General features: G+C 39.6%; 1 protein-coding gene across 2 annotated transcripts; it reads left to right on the top strand.

Moving 5' to 3' along the window:
- The first annotated feature begins 2,481 nt into the window (after positions 1 to 2,481).
- Positions 2,482 to 11,564, top strand: LOC123567583 (endogenous retrovirus group K member 25 Env polyprotein-like). Of its 2 annotated transcripts, none has more exons than XM_065533230.2 (2): positions 2,482 to 2,746; positions 8,191 to 11,564. In XM_065533230.2, exon 2 carries the CDS (start codon positions 8,208 to 8,210, stop codon positions 10,278 to 10,280), a length of 2,073 nt encoding a protein of 690 aa, XP_065389302.1. In that variant the 5' UTR covers positions 2,482 to 2,746; positions 8,191 to 8,207; the 3' UTR covers positions 10,281 to 11,564. The 2 variants fall into 2 exon arrangements, with proteins under 2 accessions (XP_065389302.1, XP_073877684.1); XM_074021583.1 differs by lacking the exon at positions 2,482 to 2,746 and having other exon boundaries at positions 8,130 to 8,468; positions 10,159 to 11,564.
- The last annotated feature ends 1,247 nt before the right edge of the window (positions 11,565 to 12,811 follow it).

The raw sequence follows: 12,811 nt of genomic DNA, 5'->3' as shown, positions 1-12,811 counted from the left end.
ATGTTTTGTTTTTGTTTTTGTTTTTGTTTTTTTGGTGAAGAAGTTCTTTGGTTTAATTAGGGCCTACTTGTCAATTTTTGTTTTTGTTATAATTGCTGTGGGGGTATTCATCATGAAATTTTTGCCAAGGCCTATGTCCAAAATGTTATTTTCTAGGTTTTCTTCTAGGATGCATTTTTATGGTTTTAGGTTTTCTGTTCAAATCTTTAACCTATTGTAAGCCAATTTTTGTATATGGTATAAGGAAGGAGTCCTGGTTCAATCTTCAGCAAAACACTAGTTATCCCAGCACCATTTATAAATAGACAGTCATTTCCCCATTGCTTGTTATTGTTGACCTTGTAGAAAATCTGATGGTTGTAGGTGTGTGGCTTTATTTCTGGGTTCTCCAACCTGTTCCATTTGTCTATGTGTCTGTTTTTATAGCAGTACCAGGTTGTTTTGTTTACTGCCACCTCACAATATAGTTTGAAGTCGGGCAGTGTGATGCCTCCAGCTTTGTTTTTTGCTTAGGATTGCTTTGGCTATTTGGGCTCTTTTTTGGTTCCATGTGAATTTTAGAATACTTTTTTTCTAATTCTGTGAAAAATGACATTGGTAGTTTGATAAGAATAGCATGGAATATGTAAATTGCTTTGGCAGTATGGTCATTTTAACAATATTGATTTTCCTCTCCATGAGCATGGAATGTTTTTCCATTTGTTTGTGTCATCTCTGATTTCTCTGTACAGTGATTGTTAGTTCTCCTTGTAGATATCTTTCACTCCCCTGCTTAGCTATATTCCTAGGTATTTCATTCTTTTATGGCTATTGCAAGTGAGACTGTATTCTTGATTTGGATCTCAGCTTGGATGTTATTTGTGCATAGAAATGCTACTAATTTTTGTACATTGATTTTGTATCCTGAAACTTTACTGAAGTCATCTGTCAGTTCTAGGATCCTTTAAGAATCTATGGGGTTTTCTAGGTATAGAATCATATTGTCTGTGAAGAGAGATACTTTGACTCCTCTCTCCCTATTTGTAAGCCTTTTATTTCCTTCTCTTGCCTGATTGCCCTGGTCAGGAATTCCAGTACTATCATGAATAGGAGTGGTGAGAGTGGGCATACTTGTCTTATTCTAGTTCTCAAAGGGAATGCTTCCAGCTTTTGCCTATTCAGTATGATGTTGACTGTGAGGCTGTCATAAATGGCTCCTATTATTTTCTGATATGTTCCTTTGATGCTTGATTCATTGAAGGTTTTTAACATAAAGGAATGTTGAATTTTATGGTAAGCCTTTTCTGCATCTATATGCGCAGGAATAATCATGTGGTTTTTGTTTTTAGTGCTGTTTATGTGAGGAGTCACATTTATGATTTGTGTATGTTGAACCAATCTTGCATCCCAGGAATAAAGGCTACTTGATAATGATGGAGGAGCTTTTTGATGTGCTGCTGGATTTAATTTGCTAGTATTTTGTTGAGGATTTTTGTGTCTATGTTCATTAGGAATATTAGCCTGAAGTTTTCCTTACTTCTCGTATCTCTGTCAGATTTTGGTATCAGAATGATGCTTGTCCCATAGAGTTAGGGAGGAACCTCTCTTCATCAATTTTTTGGAATAATTTCAATAGGATTGGTACCTGCTCTTCTTTATATGTCTAGTAGAATTCAGCTGTGAATCCATCTGGTCCAGGGCTTTTTCTGGTAGGTAGGTTTTTTTTTAAATTGCTGATTCAATTTCAGAATTTATTATTGGTCTGTTCAGGTTTTCAATTTCTTCCTGGTTTAATCATGGGAGGTTACATATTTCAAGGAATTTATCCATTTCTTCTAAGTTTTCTAGTTTGTGTGCATAGAATTGTTTATAATAGTGTCTGAGGGCTATTTTTTTTGTGTGTGTGTTTCTGTATGGTTGATGGTAATGTCTCCTCTGTCATTACTGATTATTTGGATCTTCTTAATCAGTCTAGCTGCAGTCTATTTACCTATTCTTTCAAAAAAGAAATTTTTAGTTTTGTTTATCTTTTGCATGAATTTTCAATTTGTGGGGAAAAGAAAGAGATCAGCCTGTTACTGTGTCTATATAGAAAGAAGTAGACATAAGAGACTCCATTTTGTTCTGTGTTTGAGATGCTGTTAGTCTGTGACCCTACCCCCAATCTTGTCCTTGCAAGAGACATGTGCTGTGGTAACTCAAGGTTAATGGATTTTGGGCGTGCAGGGTGTGACTTTGTTCCTAGATAAGCTAGGTATTGTCTAAGGTTTCTCCCCATGTGATAGACTGAAACTATGCTGCCTAAAGGTTTATGGGAATGTTTGCATATGCATCTCAAGGCACAGCCTTGTCCTTTGAATTCATTCATGTCACAGAGGTTTTTGTTCATATGTCTTACTGCCGATTTCCTCTTTTTTCTTTGTTTATATTGTCCTGCCACTCCCCTGTCTTTAAGATGGTAAAGATAATTATCAATAAATACTAAGGGAACTCAGAGACCGGGGCCGGCGTGGGTCCTCTGTAAGCTGAGCGCCGGTCCCCTGGGCCCCCGCTTTTCTTTCTCTATACTTTGTCTCTGTGTCTTATTTCTTTTCTCAAGTCTCTCGTTCCACCTTACGAGAAACACCCACAGGTGTGGAGGGGCAGGCCACCCCTTCATCTGGTGCCCAACGTGGAAGCTTTTCTCTAAGGTGAAGGTACGCTGGAGCGTGGTCACTGAGGACAAGTCGACGAGAGACTCCCGAGTACGTCTACAGTCAGCCTTGCGGTAAGCTTGTGCGCTCGGAAGAACCTAGGGTAACAATGGGGCAAACTAAGAGTAAATATGCCTCTTATTGCAGCTTTATTAAAATTCTCTTAAAAAGAGGGGGAGTTAAAGTCTCTACCAAAAATCTAATTACGCTATTTCAAACAATAGAGCAGTTTTGTCCATGGTTTCCGGAACAGGGAACTTTAGATCTAAAAGATTGGGAAAAAATTGGCAAAGAATTAAAACAAGCAAGTAGGGAAGGTAAAAACATTCCGCTCACAGTATGGAATGATTGGGTCATTATTAAAGTAGCTTTAGAACCATTTCAAACAGAAGAAGATAGCGTTCCAATTTCTGATGTCCCTAAAAGCTGTGCAGTAGATTGTGAAAAAGAGGCAGGGATAGAATCCCGGAAAGGAAAGGAAAATTCACACTGTGAATGTGTATCAGAGCCGGCTATGGCTCGGTCAACGCAAAATGTTGACAATAATCAATTACAGGAGGTAGTATATCCTGAAACGTTAAAATTAGAAGAAAAAAATCCAGAATTAGCAGAGCCATCAGAGTCTAAACCACGATGGCCAACTGCTCTTCCAGCAGCTCAAATGCCTGTAACTTTACAACCTCAAATGCAGGTTAAACAAGTACAAACTCCAAAAGAAGATCAAATAGAAAAAGATAGAGTTTCTGTCATGGCAATGCCATTCCAAATGCAGTGTCCACAATATCAGCCGGTAGAAGATAAGACCCAGCCGCCAGTAGCCTATCAATACTGGCCGCCAGCCGAACTGCACTATCGGTTGCCCCCAGAAAATCCGTGTGGACAGCGAGGAACATTTCTAGCGCCACAGGGCAGGGCGCCATATCCTCAGCCGCCCACCATGAGACTTAATCCTACAGCACCGCCTAGTACACAGGGTAGTGCGTTACATAAAATTATTGATGAGGCAAGAAAACAAGGAGATATTGAGGCGTGGCAATTCCCAGTAATATTAGAAGCAAGACCACCTGGAGAAGGGGCCCAAGAGGGAGAGCTTCCCGTAGCTGAAGCCAGATATAAGTCTTTTTCTATAAAAATGCTAAAAGAAATGAAAGAGGGAGTAAAACAGTATGGACCCAACTCTCCTTACATGAGAACATTATTAGATTCCATTGCTCATGGACATAGACTCATTCCTTATGATTGGGAGATTCTGGCAAAATCCTCACTCTCACCCTCTCAATTTTTACAATTTAAGACTTGGTGGATTGATGGGGCACAAGTACAGGTCCGAAAAAATAGGACTGCCAATCCTCCAATTGACATAGATGCAGATCAACTATTAGGAATAGGTCAAAATTGGAGCACTGTTGACCAACAAGTAATAATGCCAAATGAGGCCATTGAGCAAATCAGGGCTATCTGCCTTAGGGCCTGGGAGAAAATCCAAGACCCAGGAACCGCCTGCCCCTCCTTTAATACAATAAGACAAGGCTCTAAAGAGCCCTACCCTGATTTTGTAGCAAGACTTCAAGATGCTGCTCAAAAGTCAATTACCGATGAGAATGCCCGTAAGGTCATAGTGGAGTTGATGGCATATGAAAACGCCAATCCTGATTGTCAATCAGCCATTAAGCCATTAAAAGGAAAGGTTCCCGCAGGATCAGATGTAATCTCAGAGTACGTTAAGGCCTGCGATGGAATTGGAGGAGCTATGCATAAAGCTATGCTTATGGCTCAAGCAATCACAGGAGTTGCTTTAGGAGGACAGGTTAGAACATTTGGGGGAAGATGTTATAATTGTGGTCAAATTGGTCATCTAAAAAAGAATTGCCTAGTCTCAAATAAACAAAATGTAACTACTCAAGCTACTACAAGAACAGATAAAGAGCCACCTGGCCTATGTCCAAGATGTAAAAAGGGAAAACATTGGGGTGATCAATGTCGTTCTAAATTTGATAAAAATGGGCAACCACTGTCGGGAAACGAGAGGAGGGGCCAGCCTCAGGCCCCGCAACAAACTGGGGCATTCCAAATTCAGCCCTTTGTTCCTCAAGGTTTTCAGGAACAACAGCCCCCACTGCCACAAGTGTCTCAGGGAATAAGCCAGTTATCACAATACAGCAATTATCCCCTGCCACAAGCGGCAGTGCAGCAGTAGATTTATGCACCATACAAGCAGTCTCTCTGCTTCCAGGGGAGCCTCCTCGAAAAATCCCCACAGGGGTATATGGCCCATTGCCTGAGGGGACTGTAGGACTAATCTTAGGAAGATCAAGTTTAAATCTAAAAGGAGTTCAAATTCATACTGGTGTGGTTAATTCAGACTTTAAAGGCGAAATTCAATTGGTTATTAGTTCCTCAATTCCTTGGAGTGCCAGTCCAGGAGACAGGATTGCTCAATTATTACTCCTACCTTATATTAAAGTTGGAAACAGTGAGATAAAAAGAACAGGAGGGTTCGGAAGCACTGATCCGGCAGGAAAGGCTGCATATTGGGCAAATCTGGTCTCTGAGAGCAGACCTGTGTGTAAGGCCATTATTCAAGGAAAACAGTTTGAAGGGTTGGTAGACACTGGAGCAGATATCTCTGTCATTGCTTTAAATCAATGGCCAAAAAATTGGCCTAAACAAAAGGCTGTTACAAGACTTGTCGGCGTAGGCACAGCTTCAGAAGTATACGAAAGTACAATGATTTTACATTGTTTAGGACCAGATAATCAAGAAAGTACTGTTCAGCCAATGATTACTTCAATTCCTGTTAATCTATGGGGTCGAGATTTATTACAGCAATGGGGTGCGGAAATCATTATGCCTGCTCCATTATACAGCCCCACGAGTCAAAAAATCATGACTAAGATGGGATATATACCAGGAAAGGGGTTAGGAAAAAATGAAAATGGCATTAAAGTCCCAATTGAGACTAAGAAAAATCAAGAAAGAAAAGGAATAGGGTATCCTTTTTAGGGGCGGCCACTGTAGCGCCTCCTAAACCCATTCCATTAACTTGGAAAACAGAAAAACCGGTATGGGTAAATCAGTGGCCGCTACCGAAGCAAAAACTGGAGGCTTTACATTCATTAGCAAAGGAACAATTAAAAAAAGGACACATTGAGCCTTCATTCTCACCCTGGAATTCTCCTGTGTTTGTAATTCAGAAAAAATCAGGCAAATGGCGTATGTTAATGGACTTAAGAGCCGTAAATGCTGTAATTCAACCCATGGGGCCTCTTCAACCCGGATTGCCCTCTCCGGCCATGATCCCAAAAGACTGGCCTTTAATTATAATTGATCTTAAGGATTGCTTTTTTACCATTCCTCTGGCAGAGCAAGATTGTGAAAAATTTGCCTTTACTATACCAGCCATAAATAATAAAGAACCAGCCACCAGGTTTCAGTGGAAAGTACTACCTCAGGGAATGCTTAATAGTCCAACTATTTGTCAAACTTTCGTAGGTCAAGTCCTTCAACCAGTTAGAGACAAATTTTCAGATTGTTATATCATTCACTATATTGATGATATTTTATGTGCTGCAGAAACAAGAGAAAAATTAATTGACTGTTACACATTTCTGCAAGCAGAGGTTGCCAACGCAGGACTAACAATAGCATCGGATAAGATCCAAACCTCTGCTCCTTTTCATTATTTAGGGATGCAGATAGAAAATAGAAAAATTAAGCCACAAAAAATAGAAATAAGAAAAGATACTTTAAAAACATTAAATGACTTTCAAAAATTGTTAGGCGATATTAATTGGATTCGGCCAACTCTAGGCATTCCTACTTATGCCATGTCAAATTTGTTCTCTATCCTAAGAGGAGATCCAGACTTAAATAGTAAAAGAATATTAACCCCAGAGGCAACAAAAGAAATTAAATTAGTGGAAGAAAAAATTCAGTCAGCGCAAATAAATAGGATAGATCCTTTAGCCCCACTCCAACTTTTGATTTTTGCTACTACACATTCTCCAACAGGCATCATTATTCAAAACACTGATCTCGTGGAGTGGTCATTTCTTTCTCACAGTACAATTAAGACTTTTACATTGTACTTGGATCAAATAGCTACATTAATTGGTCAGGCAAGACTACGGATAATAAAATTGTGTGGTAATGACCCAGACAAAATAGTTGTTCCTTTAACCAAGGAACAAGTTAGGCAAGCCTTTATCAATTCTGGTGCATGGCAGATTGGCCTTGCTAATTTTGTGGGAGTTATTGATAATCATTACCCAAAAACAAAAATCTTCCAGTTTTTAAAATTGACTACTTGGATTTTACCTAAAATTACCAGACATGAGCCTTTAGAAAATGCTCTGACAGTATTTACTGATGGTTCCAGCAATGGAAAAGCGGCTTACACAGGACCAAAAGAGCGAGTAATCAAAACTCAGTATCAATCAGCTCAAAGAGCAGAGTTGGTTGCAGTCATTACAGTGTTACAAGATTTTAATCAACCTGTTAATATTATATCAGATTCTGCATATGTAGTACAGGCTACAAGGGATGTTGAGACAGCTCTAATTAAATATAGCATGGATGATCAGTTAAACCAGTTGTTTAATTTATTACAACAAACTGTAAGAAAAAGAAATTTCCCATTTTATATTACTCATATTCGAGCACACACTAATTTGCCAGGACCTTTAACTATAGCAAATGAACAAGCTGACTTACTGGTATCCTCTGCATTCATAAAAGCACAAGAACTTCATGCTTTGACTCATGTAAATGCAGCAGGGTTAAAAAACAAATTTGATGTCACATGGAAACAGGCAAAAGATATTGTACAACATTGCACCCAGTGTCAAGTACTACACCTGCCCACTCAAGAGGCAGGAGTGAATCCCAGAGGTCTGTGTCCTAATGCATTATGGCAAATGGATGTTACCCATGTACCTTCATTTGGAAAATTATCATATGTTCATGTAACAGTTGATACTTATTCACATTTCATATGGGCAACATGCCAGACAGGAGAAAGTACTTCCCATGTTAAAAAACATTTATTATCTTGTTTTGCTGTAATGGGAGTTCCAGAAAAAATTAAAACTGACAATGGACCAGGTTATTGTAGTAAAGCTTTCCAAAAATTCTTAAATCAGTGGAATATTACACATACAACAGGAATTCCTTATAATTCCCAAGGACAGGCCATAGTTGAAAGAACTAATAGAACACTCAAAACTCAGTTAGTTAAACAAAAAAAAGGGGGAGACAGTAAGGAGTATACCACTCCTCAGATGCAGCTTAATCTAGCACTCTATACTTTAAATTTTTTAAACATTTATAGAAATCAGACTACTACTTCTGCAGAACAACATCTTACTGGTAAAAAGAACAGTCCACATGAAGGAAAACTGATTTGGTGGAAAGACAACAAAAATAAGACATGGGAAATAGGGAAGGTGATAACCTGGGGAAGAGGTTTTGCTTGTGTTTCACCAGGAGAAAATCAGCTTCCTGTTTGGATACCCACTAGACATTTGAAGTTCTACAATGAACCCATCGGAGATGCAAAGAAAAGCGCCTCCACGGAGACAGAAACACCACAATCGAGCACCATTGACTCGCATGATGAACCAAGTGATGATATCAGAAGAACAAATGAAGTCACCACGCACCGAGAAGGCGGAGCTGTCGACCTGGGCACAGTTAAAGAAGCTGACACCGTTAGCTGGAAAAAGCCTAGCTAGCACAAAGGTGACACAAACCCCAGAAAAAATGCTGCTTACAGCTTTAATGATTGTATCAACGGTGGTAAGTCTCCCCATGCCTGCAGGAGCAGCTGCAGCTAATTATACCTACTGGGCCTATGTGCCTTTCCCGCCCTTAATTCGGGCAGTTACATGGATGGATAATCCTATTGAAGTATATGTTAATAATAGTGTGTGGGTACCTGGTCCCACAGATGATCGTTGCCCTGCCAAACCGGAGGAAGAAGGAATGATGATAAATATTTCCATTGGGTATCGTTATCCTCCTATTTGCCTAGGGAGAGCACCAGGATGTTTAATGCCTGCTATTCAAAATTGGTTGGTAGAAGTACCTACTGTCAGTCCCACCAGTAGATTTACTTATCACATGGTAAGCGGAATGTCACTCAAACCACAGGTAAACTATTTACAAGACTTTTCTTATCAAAGATCATTAAAATTTAGGCCAAAAGGGAAACCTTGCCCCAAAGAGATTTCCAGAGAATCAAAAGATTTAGTTTGGGAAGAATGTGTGGCCAATAGTGCAGTGATATTACAAAACAATACATTCGGAACAGTTATAGATTGGGCACCTAGAGGTCAATTCTACCACGATTGCACAGGACAAACTCAATTCTGTCCCAGTGCACTAGTGAGTCCAACTGTTGATAGTGATTTAACGGAAAATTTAGATAAACATAAGCACAAAAAATTACAGTCTTTCTACCCTTGGATATGGGGAGAAAAGGGAATCTCTACTCCAAGACCAAAAATGATAAGTCCTGTTTTTGGTCCTGAACATCCAGAATTATGGAGACTTACTGTGGCTTCATGCCGCCTTAGAATTTGGTCTGGAAATCAAACTATAGAAACAAGAGATTATAAGCCATTTTACTCTATCAACCTAAATTCCAGTCTAACAGTTCCTTTACAAAGTTGTGTAAAGCCCCCTTATATGTTAGTCATAGGAAATATAGTTATTAAACCAGACTCCCAAACTATAACTTGTGAAAATTGCAGATTGTTTACTTGCATTGATTCAACTTTTGATTGGCAGCACCGTATTCTGCTGGTGAGAGCAAGAGAAGGCGTGTGGATCCCTGTGTCCATGGACCGACCATGGGAGGCCTCACCATCCATCCATATTTTGACTGAAGTATTAAAAGGCGTTTTAAGTAGATCCAAAAGATTCATTTTTACTTTAATTGCAGTGATTATGGGATTAATTGCAGTCACAGCTACAGCCACTGTGGCAGGAGTTGCATTGCACTCTTCTGTTCAGACAGTAAGCTTTGTTGACAATTGGCAAAAGAATTCCACAAGGTTGTGGAATTCACAATCTGGTATCGATCAAAAATTGGCAAATCAAATTAATGATCTTAGACAAACCGTCATTTGGATGGGAGATAGACTCATGAGCTTGGAACATCGTTTCCAGTTACAGTGTGACTGGAATACGTCAGATTTTTGTATTACACCCCAAGTTTATAATGAGTCTAAGCATCACTGGGACATGGTTAGACGCCATCTACAGGGAAGAGAAGATAATCTCACTTTAGACATTTCTAAATTAAAAGAACAAATTTTTGAAGCCTCTCAAAGCCACTTAAATATTGTGCCTGGAGCTGAGGCATTAGATCAAGTGGCAAAAAATCTTTATGAATTAAACCCCACGACTTGGATTAAGTCTATTGGAAACTCTACTGCAATAAATTTTGGAATTATGTGTCTCTGTCTAATCGGCTTGTTTTTAGTGTGCCGGACCAGTCGAAGAATCCTGCGTCAAAATCGAGAGAACGAACAAGCCTTCATCGCCATGGCACATTTATATAGAGGAAAAAGGAGGGAGAACGTTGCGGGAAGTCAGGGACCTTGAACGCAGGGACTGGCTGAAGCCACGGCAGAAAAACATAAAATGTGAAGATTTCATGGACATTTATTAGTTCTCCAAAATTAATACTTTTGTAATTTCTTATGTCTTTACTTTAATCTCTTAATTCTATCATCTTCCTTGTAAACTGAGGAGGATATATGTCACCTCAGGACCCTGTGATGATTGCCTTAAACTGCACAAATTGTTTGTGGAGCATGTGTGTTTGAACAATATGAAATCTGGGCATCTTGGAGAAAGAACAGGATAACAGCAATGTTCAGGGAACAAGGGAGGCAACCTTGAACTGGCCGCCGGTGAGCCGGACGGAACAGAGCCATATTTCTTCTCTTTTCATTATGCAAATAGGAGAAATATCACTGAATTCTTTTTCTCAGCAAGGAACACCCCTGAGAAAGAGAATGCGCTCTGAGGGTAGGCCTATAAACGACCCCCTTGGAGGCGTGCCGCCTTTTACGGTTGAAGCCGAAGGGATGAAATAAGCCCCGGCCTCCTGTAGCGCTCCCAGGCTTATTAGGACGAGGAAATTCCCACCTAGTAAATTTTGGTCAGACAGGTTGTCTGCTCTCAAACCCTGTTTTCTGATAAAATGTTATCCATGACTATGCATGCCCAAAAATTTTAATTTTAACACCATCCTGTGATCTCATCCTGCCTCCACTTGCTTTGTGAAATTCTATTACTTTGTGAAATATGTAATCTCGGTGTCATGATGACAATGGTGGTTTTGTTGAAAAGAAAAGGGGGAAATGTGGGGAAAAGAAAGAGATCAGCCTGTTACTGTGTCTATATAGAAAGAAGTAGACATAAGAGACTCCATTTTGTTCTGTGTTTGAGATGCTGTTAGTCTGTGACCCTACCCCCAATCTTGTCCTTGCAAGAGACATGTGCTGTGGTAACTCAAGGTTAATGGATTTTGGGCGTGCAGGGTGTGACTTTGTTCCTAGATAAGCTAGGTATTGTCTAAGGTTTCTCCCCATGTGATAGACTGAAACTATGCTGCCTAAAGGTTTATGGGAATGTTTGCATATGCATCTCAAGGCACAGCCTTGTCCTTTGAATTCATTCATGTCACAGAGGTTTTTGTTCATATGTCTTACTGCCGATTTCCTCTTTTTTCTTTGTTTATATTGTCCTGCCACTCCCCTGTCTTTAAGATGGTAAAGATAATTATCAATAAATACTAAGGGAACTCAGAGACCGGGGCCGGCGTGGGTCCTCTGTAAGCTGAGCGCCGGTCCCCTGGGCCCCCGCTTTTCTTTCTCTATACTTTGTCTCTGTGTCTTATTTCTTTTCTCAAGTCTCTCGTTCCACCTTACGAGAAACACCCACAGGTGTGGAGGGGCAGGCCACCCCTTCACAATTTCATCCAGTTCAGGTCTTATTTTGGTTATTTCTATTCTTCTGTTTGCTTTAGGGTTGATTTGCTCTTGTTTTTCTAGTTCCTCTAGGTGGGATATTGGTTGTTGAAAGCTTTCTGACTTTTTGATGTAGGCGTTTAGCACCAGAAACTTTCCTCTTAACACTATTTGAGCTATGTTCCAGAGATTCTTGTATGCTGTAACTTTGCTTTCATTAATTTCAAATAATTTCTTGGTTTCTGCCTTCTTTCTTTATTCAAAAGTCATTCGGGAGCAAGTTAACTTCCATGTGATTGTATGATTTTGAGAGATTGTCTTGATATTGATTTCTATATTGCACTGTGGTCTTTGAGTGTGGTTGGTGTTATCTTTTTAAATTTGTTGAGAATTGCTAATGACTGAGAATGTGGTTGATCTTAGAGTATGTGCCTCATGCAGATGAGAATAATGTATATCCTGTTGTTGGGTGGAGTGTTCTATAGATGTCAGTTAGGTCCATTTGGTCAAATGATGAGTTTAGATCTTGAGTATATTTGTTGGTTTTTAGCCTCAATGATCTTTCTAATGCTTTTAATGGGGTGGTGAAATCTCCCACTATTACTGTGTAGTTATCTAAGTCTCTTCATAGGTCTCTAAGAACTTGTTCTGAATTTGGGTGCTCCATTGAAGGCTGCGTATATATTTAGGTTAGTTAAGTCCTCTTGTTGAATTGAGCCCTTTATCATTATGTAATGTCTTCTTTGTCCTTTTTGATCATTGTTGGTGTACTCTTTTTTGTCTGAAATTATAATAATAACCCATGCTCTCTTTTGTTTTCCATTTGTTTAATAGATACTTCTGTATCCCTTTACTTAGGGCCTATGAGTGTCACTGCCTGTGAGATGGGTCTCTTGAAGACAGCATACAGTTGGGTCTTGCTTCTTTATCCAACTTGCCACTCTGTACCTTTGAAGTGTGGCATTTAGCCAGTTTACATTTAGGGTTAATACTGATATGTGAGGATTTGATCATGCCATCATGTTGTTAGCTGGTTGTTATGCAGACTTGATTGTATAGTTGCTTTATAGTGTCAGTGAGCTATGTACTTCAGTGTGTTTGTGATGGCAGGTAATTGTGTCTCATTTCCGTGTTTAGCATTCCCTTATAGACCTCTTG

The sequence above is a fragment of the Macaca fascicularis genome, chromosome 17, assembly GCF_037993035.2.
Source record: "Macaca fascicularis isolate 582-1 chromosome 17, T2T-MFA8v1.1".
Lineage (NCBI taxonomy): Eukaryota > Metazoa > Chordata > Mammalia > Primates > Cercopithecidae > Macaca > Macaca fascicularis.
This window is presented reverse-complemented; position numbering and strand designations above follow the sequence as displayed.